The sequence below is a fragment of the Anticarsia gemmatalis genome, chromosome 22, assembly GCF_050436995.1.
Source record: "Anticarsia gemmatalis isolate Benzon Research Colony breed Stoneville strain chromosome 22, ilAntGemm2 primary, whole genome shotgun sequence".
In the NCBI taxonomy this organism is placed as follows: Eukaryota; Metazoa; Arthropoda; class Insecta; order Lepidoptera; family Erebidae; genus Anticarsia; species Anticarsia gemmatalis.
Window position 1 is genome coordinate 1,929,254 of NC_134766.1, and position 17,414 is coordinate 1,946,667.

Genomic DNA, 17,414 nt, shown 5'->3' on the forward strand with positions numbered 1-17,414 from the left:
AAATGTTGACCTTCTGAAAGGTCAAGAGGCGGAAAGTTTGTATGGCACGTGAGAGAAGTACTTAACTTTGTTTATCTTATGTAGACGACTGTTATCAATGAAAATGTTTCATTCAAGTTTAAGATGACGTTTGTAGTGTAGTGGTTAAGATCGCCATCAATGCGCGTGTCATAGGTTCGATTTTCAGTTGGAATCAGTAAAATTATTTGTGGAATAAGTTCACAGTTGTATTTTATATTAAAAAGAGTTTTTTTTCTCATAAAAGATCAAAACTTGTTTAAAGAAATAGGCTCCTTTATTATATGGAAACGTGGCTCTATTTGGTACACCTTTGCCTTCTGCTTTGAAAATAAAAAGCGTTATATTATGTATCTGTACACAATGTAAATGTATTTATTTCTTAAGTACAAATGAGTAACTCTAGTCTATTGAATAGTGAAAAATCTATACTAATATTATAAAGCTGAAGAGTTTGTTTGTTTGTTTGTTTGAACGCGCTAATCTCAGGAACTACCGGTCCGATTTGAAAAATTCTTTCAGTGTTATATATAATCACGCTAAGACCAATAGGAGCAGAGTACCAGTAAAAAATGTAACAAAAACGGGGAAAAATTTCACCCATTCTCTTTTCTGTGACGCAAGCGAAGTTGCGCGTGTCAGCTAGTATTAGATAATAAAACTATCTTATTTCTTTTTACAATGAAATCTTATAAGTTCTGTAAGTTTGTAACTATTTCACACACAATGTACTAGACGTAGTTTAATGAAACACTGTCATAGGCTATAAAAACACCAGTTAAGTCGTGCTTGTTAGATAGTGTTAAACTAAATAGTCGTCACTATGATGTGGTATCATCTACTCGTGTCTGGGTAAGCACGATTTATTTTATCATAGATATTTTAATACTTCTCAAATGTTGTTAATTTTTACATACATAATGTATTGCGAAATAACTTTTGTTAAGAAATGACTTCGGCAAAAAACGTACATAAAAACGCATTTTTTATCTCAATCAAAAGTCTCTTTGAAAAGACATCAGCCTTGCCTGCTACCGACGGTGTACGCTGTACGTAAAGCACGATTTATTTTATCATAGATCAGATATTTATTTTCTACTCTACAGCTGTTAATTTTTCTATAGCGAAATAACTTAATTACGAGTAGAGGTATAATTCCGGCTAAAATGTACAATGTACATAAAAACGTATTGTTTTTATCTAGATCGAATGTCTTTTTGAAAAGACATAATCCTTGCCTGCTACCGATGGTGTACGCTATATATATTACGTCAGTAGCAGGCAAGGATTATCTTATCCACCTCAACCGGGAACTGATCCCGAGTGCTAATGATGAACATCCCATACATCAGAACCACGAAAAAGTAATTAATTATCTACATAATGAAGTGTACAAGTTAGCACATTTGATGCAGTAAATGCACTTCCGTTTAGCAACAATAAAGAGGTTATGTATGAAAGATAAAGAATAATACAGATTATGGATCAAACATCTGTCCTTAAGAGCAGGTTATCTTATCAAAACTCCTCAATAATCTCCACTCGTATACAGTAAGAAAAATTTTGTTTGTCTGTTTCTTTAACCCATTACTGACCCACTCCTGGGCAAGGGACAAATGGGGAGCGGTTAAGTCTTGAGACTCCCGTGCTGGGCAAATGCTTAGGGACTTTGCATACCCTCAAAAAAATGTGTAATTTTTTTTGGCCATGTTAGTTTTTATCACGTTGTTTTCTTTCACCGTTATCAAATTATAAAATTTGATCTACTGAAAAAAGCAGCAAGAGTTCTAGACAAAACCATGAACACCCAGTAGTTAATATTGTCTCCGAGCTCTTATAGAAGGAAAAATGAAATATTTTTTGACTTATCGAAATGGTTTGGTATCAGCCACTTGTGTTTAGGTAAGCCCTTGAATTTTGAAAAGATTCCTCTCGGTCTGTTTGAAGATAACTGTTTCGTATCGGTTTTTTAGGTCATTTCGTGTTAAGTATTTTTTGGGAGGGATTTCTTGTTGCAATATTTTAATGTTTTTCTGTCTTAGATGACTACTTGTTATTCATTTTCTAGCTATAATGTGTTCATTTAGATTTATGCAGAGCTTCAGACTTAATCCCTGCCTACAATTAGATCCATTTACAGGTCGTACATATTTACTATTTGGCAGTTATTAAGAGTATAAAACTGTTATCCTTTACTATTTCATAGCGCGCTGCTAGGCGTGTCATGGTGCACAGAAGACTGGACGTTCCCTCCAGGGTTCAAGTTCGGGGCTGCCAGTTCTTCGTACCAAGTGGAAGGCGCCTGGAATGTCAGCGGTGAGTAACTCAAAATTTAAATATCATTTCACATATACTCTAATACGCAATTGGTGGACTCAAGGCCTAACCCCTCCCATATTACGGGAGGAGACCCTTGCCCAGCAGTGAGACATTAATGGGTTAAATTTATTTTTATTTATTATTTCACGTAAACAGAAAGTTAGGAGTATTTTATTCTGATTACTAGACAAAGGAGAAAGCATTTGGGACAGATTCACTCACACCAGACCTGAAAAGATCTTGAACGGTGATAATGGTGACGTCGCCTGCGACTCCTACCATCTGTGGCAGGAAGACATTGACAATATTGCGGACCTCGGACTACACTACTATAGGTACAGATTAGTTTCTAGTATAGTATATCTTATTAGTATCTCCGCTATACATATCTACCTAATGTCTCGAATAAAAAATAACCTCTTATTCATAAAGTTGTGAAAGGCTTATTTTTGTTTCTTTCACTCCTTAGCGTAATGAAAAAGAGAAAGCATATTATATTTGTTTTTTAACTAAAATAAGTTTATAGTGCGTTTATGAATAAGAGGGTTAGGCTTTTGGGCTTGCTGTCCCATCTTATCAATACAAATGTACCTTTTACTAGCTAATATAGAAAAAATCTAAGCAAGGTCTTCCATCATTGTCTTTTCAGGTTTTCAATATCCTGGCCTCGCCTACTCCCGACTGGATTCGCAAACAAGATCAGTGAAGATGGAGCAAGATACTACAACAACCTGATCGATGGTCTACTGGAGAAAGGCATTGAGCCTATGGTCTCTTTGTACCACTGGGATCTGCCTCAAACTCTTCAAGATCTTGGTAAGGATGTACCACCAGCAAAACTTAATGACTAGTTTTCAAGATTCAGTTACCAGACATATTCAGTTTTCTTTTTATCTTATTGAATGGTTAGTGGTCAACCTAGTGCCAAAGTTGTTCAAGCCGCCCGAAGGCCTTTAACATGGCTTAACGACTGTTATCAATTGACAACAACCGGGACCAACCTTTTACGTGTCCTCCGAAACACTGAGACGCCCAGTTTAAATAGCACTAGCGGTCACCCATCTATGGAATGACCGCGCCAAGGGTCGCTTAACTCACAGATCATTTACTGACCGGTGAGTGCAACTTTCTAACGGCGCCTCAGAATTATTCTGTTCATAGTCTGAACAGAATGAAAAAATCATCAGCATCACTCTACTCGTGCCCTTTGTATTAATCTTTTTTCTTTGTCCAGGTGGTTGGACCAACCCTCTGATAGCAGACTGGTTCGCTGACTACGCGAGAGTGGCGTACTCTCTGTTCGGTGACCGAGTGAAAATGTGGCTGACTATCAATGAACCGATGATTGTTTGTGACTCTGCATACAACACTGCAATTATTGCTCCTGGTATTTTAAATTCTGATCACGGAGCCTTTTTGTGCAATAAACATGTTCTACTGGCTCATGCTAAAGCTTACAGAGTGTACGAAGAAGAATTCAGGGCTCAGTATCAAGGTAAGACATGAGAATTTATATTATCCATACCGATACTATAAATGCAAGATGTAGAGCCTGTCTATCTTTTCTAAGGTAAAATCCTAAACTAATTTAGATTAAATTTAACATGAAAATAGTTGAAGACTTGGGAGCCAATATGGGCTTCATTTTTTTTCTCAAAAATCAAGCTGCTAGTTTCAAGGAACCGGAGCCATCGCTAGTTGGTTATAAAGATGCAAACTGTTCAAATATGATGACTATTGTTGTGCTGAAACAGGTGAAATATCAATCGCCAACCAACTGATCTGGTATGAGGCGTGGACAGAAGACGATGAAGACATAGCTGAGCTTGCTGTACAATATATTGTGAGTATGATATTATTTATAAGCTGAAACTTCGAATGGGTAGACATTTTATTAATAATGTTATTTTATTACCTACTCAATATGAACATGTTCGCTCATGCAAAAGGCATTGTTGTTTCAATAATTAAATTGCCTTGATGCGGTTTCAGGCTGGAAGATATTCTCACGCAATATATTCAGAAGAAGGAGGCTGGCCACCAGCTATAGAGAAGATCATAGACGAGAACAGCAAGAAGAAAGGATACGCTACGTCTCTTTTACCAGCTTTTACTCAAGAGGAAATTGAACTCATTAAGGGTAATAAATTATTCCTAGCAACTTTGGAACTATAATTCTTATTTCCACAAAATATAGGTATTTAGAATGCTCCTATGACGTAGGCATCCCCTTTGAAAGGATTTTGAAAAATTCCATGGTGGGTGTAAAATAAGATATGAAAAATTGTATAAATCTTATTAGATTTTCGACTGATTGAACTGAAATTAACTTAGATTCACACATTGGATACTTCTTACTACGGGAAACCTTTTCACGGGGACAAAGTCGCGGGCGGAAGCTAGTTGTAGATATGCTTTCAGTTATGATTTCTACTTCTATACTAATATTATAAAGCTGAAGAGTTTGTTTGTTTGAAAGTGCTAATTTCAGGATCTACTGGTCCGATTTGTAAAATTCTTTCAGTGTTAGATAGCCCATTTATCGAGGAAGGCTATAGGCTGTATATCATTACGCTACGACTAATAGGAGCAGAGTAACAGTGAAAAATGTTACAAAAACGGGGAATATTATGACTCTCTTATGTGACGCAAGCGAAGTTGCGCGGGTCAGCTAGTAATAAAATAAATTCTGTAAAGAAAAAGTAAACCTATTACTACGTCTTATATTTTTAAGGAACATACGACTACTACGCAATGAACTACTACACGTCACGCGTGGTGCGCGCTGCGAGAGAAGGTGAGCAGTTGATAGCGTTTCCTATTGGTGACATACCAGACCTGAACGCGGTGGTAGGAGTACGACCCGAATGGCCTGCGTCTGACGCCTCGCCTGAAAGTAGTGCTACTTTTTTCTATGTAAGTAATTTAACTACTAACTTTTTTTTTATTTTAACCATAGTAAAGCCGAAGTGCCGATAAATTTTGGCAACCAAAAAAATTTTAACAGGATGAAACCTTTTAGAAAAGTAAGAAGAAAATATAGGTAATCTTACTACTTTGTAATGTTACTATGCTTTTGGGAGAGCTTTTAAGGGTAAAAACGGTTTATCGCATTTTCCGGACAAACTATGAGTCCTAGAAATAAAAATTAAATGGCAGTAATGTAAAATCTACAACTTTGTATGAAATATAAATACAAAATTGTAATTTTCGCGATATTGTCTTCCTTTTCCAAAAGGTTTCATTCTGTTACTATTATCTTGTATTTTTGACCGTTTTCAAAAGGCTTTGGCACTGGAATAACTAATTATTGTAATTAACAACATTTTATACTCTATCCCAGATCTATCCCGAAGGCATTCGTCGCCAGTTAGTCTGGTTGAAGAACAACTACGGCAATCTAAAGTTCGCTATCACTGAAAATGGAGCTCCTGACGTAGGCGGACTAAATGACCAGGGCAGAATAGATTATTACCAGAAACACTTAAAACAGGTAATTGATAATTAATGTTTCAATTTTGGACAAAACTCAATGAACAGAAACAGTATTTTGACTGCCTCCGTGGCGCAGTGGTTAAGGTCACCACGCCACTACCATTGCGTCGGTAGGTCGTGGGTTCGATTCCACACGGAACAAATATTTGTGCGATCCACAAATAATTGTTTCGAGTCTGGTTGTGCTTTGTGTCCGTTGTTTGTATGTTTGTAAAAGTCCCCGCGACACAAGAGCAAATCTTAGTGCGGGAGTTGTCTTTTGAAAGAAAGAGTTGTCTTTAAAAAAGAAAGAAAGTATTTGCCTACTCTGTATACTGAAGCATGTATAATAATCCATCGTTCCATAATATTCCACGGACTATCAAAATAGCTGTCAACTGGGAAACAAAATATTAGCTCTAGTTGTACTTCGTTTTAGTAGTTTTAAATTTGATAAATTACTCACTACATAAGTCAATAAGTTAAGTTTTTACAACTTATTTTAAAAGTGTTGCGTGCCTTTTTGTTGTACTTAATTATAAATTGAGTCATTATTTTCAATCCTATAATCGTATTTATTGCAGCTTTTGCTAGCGATCAAAGAGGACGGTATAAATCTGACTCACTTTACTGCATGGACTCTCATGGACAACTTCGAATGGACTGATGGATACAGGTATTTATTACCGTCCCTCTACTTGAACAAAATACTTAAATAATAATAGTAGTCTGCAATATCACACTCAAGGAAAGTTGATGAAAGTTTCCAATTTTTTTTTTTTACTTTTGACTGCCTCCGTGGCGCAGTGGTTTAGGTCACCACGCCGATTCTACTGCTTAAGGTGGGTTCGATTCCCACACGAAGAAATTATTTGTGCAATCCACAAATAATTATTTCGTGTCTAGTTGTAGGTACTTTGTGTCCGTTGTTTGCATGTTTGTAAAAGTCCCCGCAATTCTGAGTGCGGGGACTTTAAACAAGTCTTTAAGTTGTTTTACTTTGACATGGAGTAGGTACAGTAAATAAAAACAGAAACTACAACAGAACACGAGTTCTCGAACTTGATTCCCGATTATGGCAGTAGTCTCGGGCTCTATTACATACAACCGATATTTTAGAGGGCGGTTGTGTTGCAATACCTCTGCTTACTCAGGTATAACAGACTATATAATAGCGATATTAACTATATTAGTATAGCCTTTTTTTCAAGCTACGTTGGTATCGGCTTCCATTCTCACCGGATGCAGCTGGATACCAGTGTTTTACATGGAGCAACTGCCTATCTGACCTAACTGAATAATAATAGCGAATAATAAAGTAATTAATAACAAAATACTTAAATAATAATTATAATCTGCAATATCACGCTTAAGGAAAGTTAATGACAAGTGCCAATTTTTTTTGTTTTGTCTGCTTCCGTGGCGCAGTGGCTCAGGTCGCCACGCCGATACCATTGCGTCGGGAGGTCGTGGGTTCGATTCCCACACGGAACAATTTATTTGTGCGACACACAAATATTTTTTTGGGTCTGGTTGTAAAAGTCTCCGCAATTCTTAGTGCGGGAGTTGTCTTTAAACCAAAAAAAGTTTTATTTGATTTTGACATAGAGTATCGTACATTAAAACAGAACCTACTACAGAACAAGAGATCTCGAATTCCATTCCCGATTATGGCAGTAGTCTCAGGCTCTACTACATACTACCGATAATTTACATGGCGGTTTTGTTGCAATACCTCTGCTTACTCAGGTATAAAAGACTATAATAGCTATATTAGCTTGGCCTTTGTTCCAAGCTATGTTGGTGTCGGCTTCCAGTTTCACCGGATGAAGCTGGATACCAGTGTTTTACATGGAGCGACTGCCTATCTGACCTAACTGAATAATAATAGTGAATAATAAAGTAATTAATTACTCTCTCTATGTTTCAGATCCAAGTTTGGACTATACGAGGTGGACTTTAACGACCCGTTGCGCACACGCACGCCGCGTAACTCCGCCCGCTTCTACGCTAATATTATCAAGAATAACGCGCTTGACGTGGAATAAAGCAGATTAAAAATATTGCAAACTTAATGACTTTCAATCAGATGTAAAACACAAAACTCTTTACAATAAATTAACTCAACATACATTTAATGTTACCTATTACTGTGTTACTGTTGGATAAGGATCACCTTCTGTAGCTCGATTCTCTACCACTATCGACTACCGACAACCGGCTAGCTATCGAAATTTTGACATTTAGAATGTACTGCCGAAATGTTTCCTACGACACCCGTCAGAGGCGCTGATCAGATTTTCATACAAAATTTCTCGATGACAGTTCGATGTCTGTAGTCGATAGTAGTAGAGAATCGAGGCACTGATTTAAGGTGGTATGACTTATGTAAACTACAGTGGATGGAACAAACTAATATTTCTTACTTTTTTTACTTAAAAAAATATCTCGTGCACTTAAATTTGTTAAAACTTCCACTCTGAACAACTATGTGCGCATAGCACAAATATTTGTTCCACGTGGGAATGGAACCAACGACCTCCCGACGCACTAAGCGTGGCGATCACCTTACTCATTGCACCACGGAGGCCGTCGCGTAATCTACTGAAATATTACGCTTCCTACCTTGGTAGGTCTCGACTTTAATTCATGGAAAGGGCAGTCAAGTATTTCTACCAATAAACTTTGAACAATTGAAAAGGATTAGAATATATATTTTATTATGTAACTTGTTCTATTTACTTAACAAAACAGTGATTGCGCATAAACGTTTTTTTCAAGGCTAAGATTTACATTCTTTAATGTATTCCTTTCATATTTTCAAACCAATTGAATTAACGAATTTTTGTACATAACCATAATTTAATTTACCCAGGCTGTATACATAAAAATACGAATTATAATGACATTTAACATTTGTGCCAATAAAAAATATTTTTCGCATGATACGAGCATGATACTTACAATGTCATTATATATATTTTTTATATAATATAGCTAAACGTATCCATGGTGGAATTTTGTGTGGTCCTACTGTTAGCGATTAGCGTTTTTTTCATCGGTTCCTTAGAAAAAGGCCTACAAATAAAATATTCTTAACACTACAAGTCCTATCCTACATCATCATGTTACAACAAAATATTTTGTGTTCATTTTATCAGTTAATTGATAAAAATATTACATTATTATGCTTACATTGGGCGTCGTTCTGTTTACGATCCTACAACAAAACAATGCATGTTTCCGCACAACTAAGACCAATACAATAATAACATAAATAAAAAGAAAGATTCCAGGAAGGCAAAAAAACACTACCTACGCAATATTTTTGATATTGCAGTACTGCAAAATACTTTAAATATCGATGTTATTGAACCAATATTAATCATACATGCCTACATTCTTGTGAATCACGAAAGTTGAAACCTTAATCCACCATTAAATCCACGTTAAAACCAAGCACGAGTGGCGCACGAGTCGAACATAAAATATTTTCGAAGCGCACTAGTTCGAGGCTCGTTAGTTGGTTTGCACGTCAGTCCACAATACATAAATTTGTACTCATCTCTTTAGTGGGCGCCACACTTGACGGAAAACACTTTGCGGATCTTTCGCGACGAAACGCCAATATATTTAATAAATAAATAAATAAATTTAACCCATTACTGTCCCACTGCTGGGAAAAGGAAAGGGTCTCCTCCCGTAATGAGGGAGGGTTTTAGGCCTTGAGTCCACCACGCTGGCCAAGTGCGGGTTGGGGACTTTGCATGCCCTCAATAAATGTAGTAAACAAATTTTTAGGCATGCAAGGTTTCCTCACGATGTTTTCCTTCACCGTTTGAGCATGTGATAATTATTTCTAATACACACATAACTTCGAAAAGTCATTGGTGTGTTGCCTCGGGTTCGAACCTGCGACCACTTGCGTGGGAGGTGTCAACTTACACCACTCGGCTATCACTGCTATATAATAATGTAATATATGTAATCCCTACTATAATATTTTAAATGCGAAAGTGACTCTGCCTGTTAATTTTTCTAAACTACTACCCGAATTATACTAGAAATTATGTCCTAAGTTACTAAACTACGTGAAGTCGCGAGCAAAAGCTAGTAGCATAAAAATTACAAATAGCAAATACACTACGTGGAAGATCGATCGCTTCATCGCGAACCAATAATATTAGATTGCGCCGGCCTTATAGCTTGGATAACTATGTCCAATCGCTGTCAGTGGGGCATATACCTTATGTTAGTCTTACTCTAAAATATGAACCAAATATTAACTTATAATTCGCAACAGAACGTTATAAGTGTATAAAAAGGAATAACATTTTGTTTTCCTATATTATACTTTTACACGTGCGGTAAGAATATTATCAATGGCTTAAGTTTTTTATTTGCTAATATAAAATTGATAGTGTATCTCAAATTTTATATAAATATAAGTATTGCATAGTCATTTTCAATTCTTCAAATGTCTTGGTGTAAAGTCGTTGTTCTAAGGTAAGTTGTACTATTTATTCATCAATCACTGAAAAGGAATCTTAAAGAAAAATCTCAATGTTTTAAATAACCAGTTTCTATCTAAATATATGTTTATATTGAGAGAGTATAGAGTTGAGACGCTGGAACCTATTGATAAAGTCTAGTTTAGTTAAATACCTTTTATAAATAGCAAATATTCTTGTTTATGTAATAAAAATATTTTTTTCTATCTAATAAATACTTCATTCTTCATTCTTGCCAAAAATATCGATCTCAAAAAATGTTTTGTTCGTGTCAACATTGATGACAAATAAAAACAGCCATGTTTTTCGATATTTCAATATCATTGATGTATTGTTTCCTTCCCATCCATCACACCCCGGGCCTTAATCTTCTTCATGTGGGGTCTCCACAACTTGTTATCTTTTTCTACTTATCTTAATCAACGAGCGAGAGCAACATTATCATCGATTTGACTTGACAGATTGGTGATAAATTGTGTTATAAATATCGCGTGGCCTTTTTGTATAGAAAATAGGTATCTAGTTATCTATAGCACAATTTCATGTAGTCAGTACTATCAAGTATCGAAAGATTGATATTAAAATGTACTTGCAATTAAATAAATAAATATTAACAGCATTGGACTACTCACACTCGGTTATTCGATTCCAAACTGAGCAGAGCTTGTAATACGAGTATGGTAACCAAATAACTGATAAACATACTTATTTACTTCTTAATACTTACTTATATAAAAACACTACACCCAGGATTAAAACAGATACTTGTGCTCATTTCACAAATATTTGTCCCGGGTGGGATTCGAGCCCACCACACGCGGCGCTACGGTTACTGCGACGAAGTAACCACGTTAACCACTGCGCCAAACGTGCAGTTAGGTTTTAAATGTTATCTACACTTTCCGCTAGAAAAAAGGTTTTCATACAAAATTTGTGGACCACTACCCAGTTGTCGGTAGTCGATAGTAGGAGGAAATCGCTCTTCCGGCCCCTGTTTTGAATAACTTATTATTCCACAGCGCGTTGCTTAGCGTGTCATGGTGCGCTGAAGACTGGACGTTCCCTCCAGGGTTCAAGTTCGGAGCAGCCAGTGCCGCGTATCAGGTAGAAGGCGCCTGGAATGTCAGCGGTGAGTTACTGCACAAAAAAATACCTTTCTAGCCTATATTTAGCTACGGCCAGTATGATTTAAACCAGGCAACTGTATAGAAATTTCTTGTCAGGCTTTGGAATGTTTTTAACAACACCAGAGACGAACCCGAGACCTCTGTGCGATGGAGAAGGAAATTACCGACATAGAGGCAAAGAAAAAAGAAAAGGCATCGTTCCTTACAAGTCAATGCTCGTTGTTATCAAATTTTATAAATAGTCGTTAAATAAAGCTTCAAAAAATTATACACAAACGAATATGAAAGATGCAAAAGACTTTGAACTTTAGCATCACATGATTATTATCTAATACGGTGCTATTATGTTGAATTGCGTTAATCTAATTTTATTACACAATCCTACTAATTCCTAGGCCTTTCGTTTACAATTCTACGTAAATTTAAAGTACTTAACGATTTTAATCTTCAAGCAACTACCGCCATACTAAGCCATTTCGTACACGAGTCACGTCACCGGCATTCGTCATACTAAAATCTTTAAGTATCGAAAACTTGCGTATATTGAAAACTAACAAATTATTAGTTAAGTAATCTAACCTTTAATTTTCAATCGCGTTTAAGAACCGTTACATTATAATATTATGTGTTCAAGTCGCGAGAGTTTAAAATCGTGACTTGCGTAAAGTTTTATACGAAGGGCCTTTAAGAAAGATGTTGTAATTTTCAGACAAGTCTGAAGGCATTTGGGACAGGTTCGCGCACACCGTCCCTACAGCTACCATAGACGGTTCTACCGGAGATGTAGCATGCGACTCGTACAATCTATGGGAGACTGATATTGAGAAAATAGTGGAACTTGGATTACACTACTACAGGTGAATAACTTGTACTGTTTGTTTGTTTGTCGTATGCTTAGTAGTCAACCTAGTGTCAAAGTTGTTCAAGCCACCCGAGAGGCCTTTGACTTAACGACTGTTCTCTTCGTAGACAACAACCGGGACCGACTTTTAACGTGCCCTCCGCAGCACGGAGACGCCCAGTTCAAATACCACTATGCGGTCACCCATCCATGGAATGACCGCGCCAACTGGCTATGGACGCCTCGAATAATTTGTACTTATACTTACTTACTTGCTATAGGTATAATGGTCATCTACAAGTCTTCTGACATCTGGCAGTAAGTTCATTCTGTGAACAGTAAAACGAACATGTAACATTCTAAGGTGTGGAATGATCAGCCTGCGTCTATTTTCCCAAACAAATACAATCTAAGAGCTTTCAAAAGTAAAATAGGTATCTCTTGGATAGGCATGTTCATCGTCATTTACCAGCAGGTGAGATGGACGAATATTGGAAAAAATCTGCAACTGTTGTAACAACTCTTATTTTGTTGTCGGATGCTACCCAACAATACTTGAAAAAATTGCTTCACAAAAAGTCCCTGGTATAAAATAAAATATTCTATAAAATTTCCTTCTCTTTAGATTCTCAATCTCCTGGCCTCGTCTGCTCCCCTATGGCTTCGCGAACTTCACCAGTGAGGACGGCAAGAGATACTACAACGACCTGATCGATGGTCTACTGGCAAAAGGCGTCGAACCTATGGTCACTTTGTACCACTGGGACTTACCTCAAGTTCTACAAGATTTGGGTAAGTGATTTTATATTGTAAGACCTTCGAGAATTGCTTAAAAGAAGATAAAACCCGACCGAGATACCACCACTTTTCAGCTTAGTTAATGAGAATTACAACTAGGGTGTTTTCATTCCACCGCCTATCATCAACCCGAACAGCTATCGATAAGTTTTGTATTAAAAACTGATCGGCGTCTAAAAATATATTCAAATACCACTATTAAAAGATACCGAGTGCATAGAATCTCGGTTTAGATGCCTGCATAGACGCGAGCAATCAATATTGACAGTTTTTTAAGTGCAAAAGTTTGAATGTTCACATGGATGTTTGCTATTCAATCAAGCCAAAACATCGAAACGAATTGTTAAGAAGCTTAAGAACCATAATACCACATAAGCTATAGAAAAATAGTCCAGACGGAGTCACCGAAAAGCTAATTTAAATGACTATTTTTCTCAGGTGGTTGGACCAACCCTTTGATAGTCAACTGGTTTGGTGACTACGCGAGAGTGGTGTACTCTCTGTACGGAGACCGAGTGAAGCTATGGCTGACCATCAACGAACCTATGTCTGTTTGTGACATCGCCTACAACACCGCAGTAGTAGCGCCTGGGCTACTAAGTCCTGACCATGGAACTTATTTGTGCAATAAGTATGTTCTGCTGGGTCATGCTAGGGCTTATAGGATATATGAGAGTGAATTCAAGGCGAAATATAATGGTGAGTAGACTTAAAGTTACTTTGATATAAGTTTTGCTACACACATATTTGGTTCGACAATATTTATCGTACGACAAAATCGACTCGATTCTCTTATCCGGCTTGTGATCGGCACAAGCCGAATAAGAGAGTTGAGTCGGGTCCATTTACATATTTGGTTTAGCCGCCCGGCTAGGCCGATTAATGCCGAACTAAATATGTGTGTAGTAAACCTAAGTTGCGTGTACCGATACTATTGACTTATGGTCGATAAAAACAATTGTCTTTCCTTAAACTCACGACTACAAGACCTATAAGTGCCTCATCGCTATTCGGCTATAAAAATCTGATTTATCAATTTTAGTCAGTCAACATGTGAAATTAAATCTCCTCATGTCATTTCACATGGACTGTAATATTATTACATTCATACGAAAAATTGTGCCTTTGCCCATGGAAATAGGCAGAGACATAAAAACATATTTTTTTACAATCCCAACAAACTTCTTTTGCATCATTTACATCCTCAAAAAAATCTTATTTAAATTATTTTATCAGGTGAAATATCTATACCAAACCAACTGATGTGGTACGAACCTTGGACCGAAGATGACGTGGACTTAGCTGAACTTGCTATACAGAACAATGTGAGCTAACTGCCCTATAATGATTTATCATCATATTAGGCCGGGGAAAAAGTCTTTTCGCATTTTAGTACTTGACACTATAAACTTGTAATAAAATCTTTTCTCTACACAAAAAAGCTTGATATTTGGGTACCTCACGAGCTCACTGAAGGAAACCTAATGAACCGTGGATTCATTTGTGATTCTTGAAGCCAAAGAGATTTTATTACAAGGTCATACATACTAAAATGCGAAAAGACTTTTTCCCCACCTAATATGTTATCCAACCAGATGGTCGGATGACATCGTGAAATGTGTAGGGCTGCAATGGTTGAGAGCAGCGCAGGATCGTAGAAAATAGTGCACTGAGGGGAGGCCTATACTCAACAGTGGGTAGAAATGGGCTGAATAGATAAAAAGATGGATGATGATTTTGAAACTGTGTAGGTGTAGCTATAAGGTCTTGAAATACGAGTACTTCATTTCCCGGATTGCTACACATATTATAATCGGGAAGCATTGTCGGCTCGAGAGTGTTTAGTAGTTTAGTAGTGTAGTAGTAGAAGTAGTAGTACCTTACTAGTAGGTTCCAACTAGTTTATCATACACAAACGACCATTTAAACCAAAGTACAAAGATGGCCAAAGGTGTTTTTGGGGGTCTTTGGCCAATAATGCGACGATAATAAAGCCAAAAAAAAATTGTTATACATATTTTTGAAGAGTTTGTTTACAAGTGACAATCAAATTTCAGGCTGGAAGATACTCACACGCGATATACTCTAAAGAAGGAGGTTGGCCACCAGCTATAGAGAAGATTATGGAAGAGAACAGCAAGAAGAAAGGATACCCACGGTCTCTTCTACCAGCTTTTACTCAAGAAGAGAGTGAATACATCAAAGGTAAGCATTTGACTTAAACGATAAGTTTACACTCAATTCATTGTTATCTACTATTTTTATTCTTCTTTTTCTTTTCTTTGCTCCACGTTACATGGAGCAGACGCAACATGTTTTCTCTCAAAAACGTGCTGTATAAGGTTTTTGGCAGAAGTTTTTACAATTGGGCCACATTTTGACGCCGCCGTGCCGATGCTCTTTGGGAATCTTATGTTTAATCTTCTACTTCCTTCTTCTTTTCAATCTTTTTTTTATTCGATATATTATTTTATTTGTGATGAGTATTTGCAATGACATTTTATATTATTTACAGTAACAATAAAATAAATTTACACTATAAATATATAGATACAAATAGATAAAAAAAAATAAAAGAAAATATTACAATAGCTAAGTTAACTTCTCTTATTGTATATTTGGTAGGTATGAAAATATCTGTACATAAAATATTATTAAGGCATATATCAGCATACTAAATATTTGTTCAAGGAACCTACGACTACTACGCAATGAACTACTACACGTCCCGTGTGGTGCGCGCTGCGAAAGAAGGCGAAGTGCTGACGGCATACCCTATCGGTGACATACCAGACCTGAACGCTGTGGTCGGAGTGCGGCCTGAGTGGGCTCAGAGTAACAGCTCCTTTTTCGTCGTAAGTTTCTAATAATGATTACAATGTCTTCTCAGCTGGTATCCAACTAAGGAGAGCAGTTTCATTGAAACCAGTTAACTGTGCTGGACTTGTCTCTAGTGTCTAAGTGTGTGCACAATATACAGGTACACTCTCTATTCCCTTACCCTTATAGACCGGTGGGACACATAAACAACACGACCAGTGAAAGTTCAGGCGCAGGACCGTCGGCTTAACGAGCTCTTCGAGGCACAGAAGCCTACAACCTCAACTTTCAAACTCCGCCCAATCTCTGAAAAATATTTAACAGAAAAATTCTACAAAAGGACATTTTGACCCGACCCGAGATTCGAGTGCGAGACATTTTGTTTGGAATAGTATAAAAGTGGTTATATTAAAGTTTCATGTTCTTTCAGCTCTTCCCGGAAGGTTTCCGTCGCCAGCTGGTCTGGTTGAAGAAGAACTACGGTGACCTGAAATACCTCATCACAGAGAACGGCTACCCTGATATTGGTGGACTAAATGACGAGGGCAGGGTAAATTATTACCGGGATCACTTGAAACAGGTCGGTTGTCATAATTTTCCATTTATTTTTTATCTGTATACCCAAAGATGAAGCATAAAGCAATGTATGAAATACATCAGTTAGCTATTACAATCTTTGATCCTAGGTAAACTAAAAAAAATTGTAGGACCCACTTTCATTCATTTCATTTCATTGCACTTAGGACTGCTTGACCTGGGAATAGAACCTGACACTTTGTGATCACAAGCCATGTAGCTGCTGATACAACAGAAGCAAAGTTATCCGCACATAAGTTGAACTAAACAAGGAAATTTATGCCTGATCCGGAAATCGAACCCGACACTTTATCGTCACAAGCCGCTTAAATGCTAATTTTAGAGAGGCAGAAACTAAATAATTTTTACTTTATTTATTACAGCTCCTGCTCGCTATAAAAGAAGATGGTATTAATGTAACACACTACACTGCGTGGACCCTCATGGATAACTTCGAATGGAACAATGGATACTCGTACGTATTAAACTTTCATCACTTCAAGACTTTTCTTTTTACTTTGATCTTTTTGTACCTTGTGTTTGTTGTTTGTATGATTTTAAAAGTCCCCGCGACACAAGAGTAACTCTTAGAGGCACTGAGTTAGGCTAGTCTTTTGATATATATATAAACTTCCGGCTATTTAAAATTATTTATTTGTTACTGCTTTCTTTCAGATCCAAGTTTGGCCTTTACGAGGTGGACTTCAACGACCCGTTGCGCACACGCACGCCCCGCGACTCCGCCCGCTACTACACTAAAATTATAAAGAACCACGCATTAGATCTCGAATAATTTAATTTAAATAAATAATCCATAAAATGAATAAATAATTAAGTTTTACAAATTAGTTTCATTTTAATTCATATTATTGCTAATGCCAGTAAAGGTGCAGACAGATGCAGAGACTCTCGTTTCATCGTTATTATGAA

General features: G+C 36.9%; 2 protein-coding genes across 3 annotated transcripts; both read left to right on the plus strand.

Annotated features, from left to right (window-relative positions):
• Window positions 1–773: 773 nt before the first annotated feature.
• Window positions 774–7,961, plus strand: LOC142982693 (myrosinase 1-like). 2 transcript variants are annotated; one of them, XM_076129330.1, is made up of 11 exons: window positions 774–870; window positions 2,225–2,334; window positions 2,525–2,672; window positions 2,987–3,153; window positions 3,572–3,832; window positions 4,092–4,180; window positions 4,330–4,477; window positions 5,072–5,253; window positions 5,681–5,830; window positions 6,396–6,487; window positions 7,742–7,961. In XM_076129330.1, the coding sequence occupies exons 1-11, from the start codon at window positions 842–844 to the stop codon at window positions 7,857–7,859; spliced, it is 1,494 nt and encodes a 497-aa protein (XP_075985445.1). In that variant the 5' UTR covers window positions 774–841; the 3' UTR covers window positions 7,860–7,961. The 2 variants fall into 2 exon arrangements, with proteins under 2 accessions (XP_075985445.1, XP_075985444.1); XM_076129329.1 differs by lacking the exon at window positions 774–870 and adding an exon at window positions 1,891–1,920 and having other exon boundaries at window positions 7,742–7,960.
• A 2,215-nt stretch (window positions 7,962–10,176) lies between these two features.
• LOC142982696 (myrosinase 1-like) lies at window positions 10,177–17,329 on the plus strand. Its single transcript, XM_076129334.1, has 11 exons — window positions 10,177–10,317; window positions 11,342–11,451; window positions 12,159–12,306; window positions 12,916–13,082; window positions 13,527–13,787; window positions 14,325–14,413; window positions 15,146–15,293; window positions 15,780–15,943; window positions 16,339–16,488; window positions 16,868–16,959; window positions 17,160–17,329. Exons 1-11 carry the CDS (start codon window positions 10,289–10,291, stop codon window positions 17,275–17,277), a joined length of 1,476 nt encoding a protein of 491 aa, XP_075985449.1. The 5' UTR covers window positions 10,177–10,288; the 3' UTR covers window positions 17,278–17,329.
• Window positions 17,330–17,414: the final 85 nt, after the last annotated feature.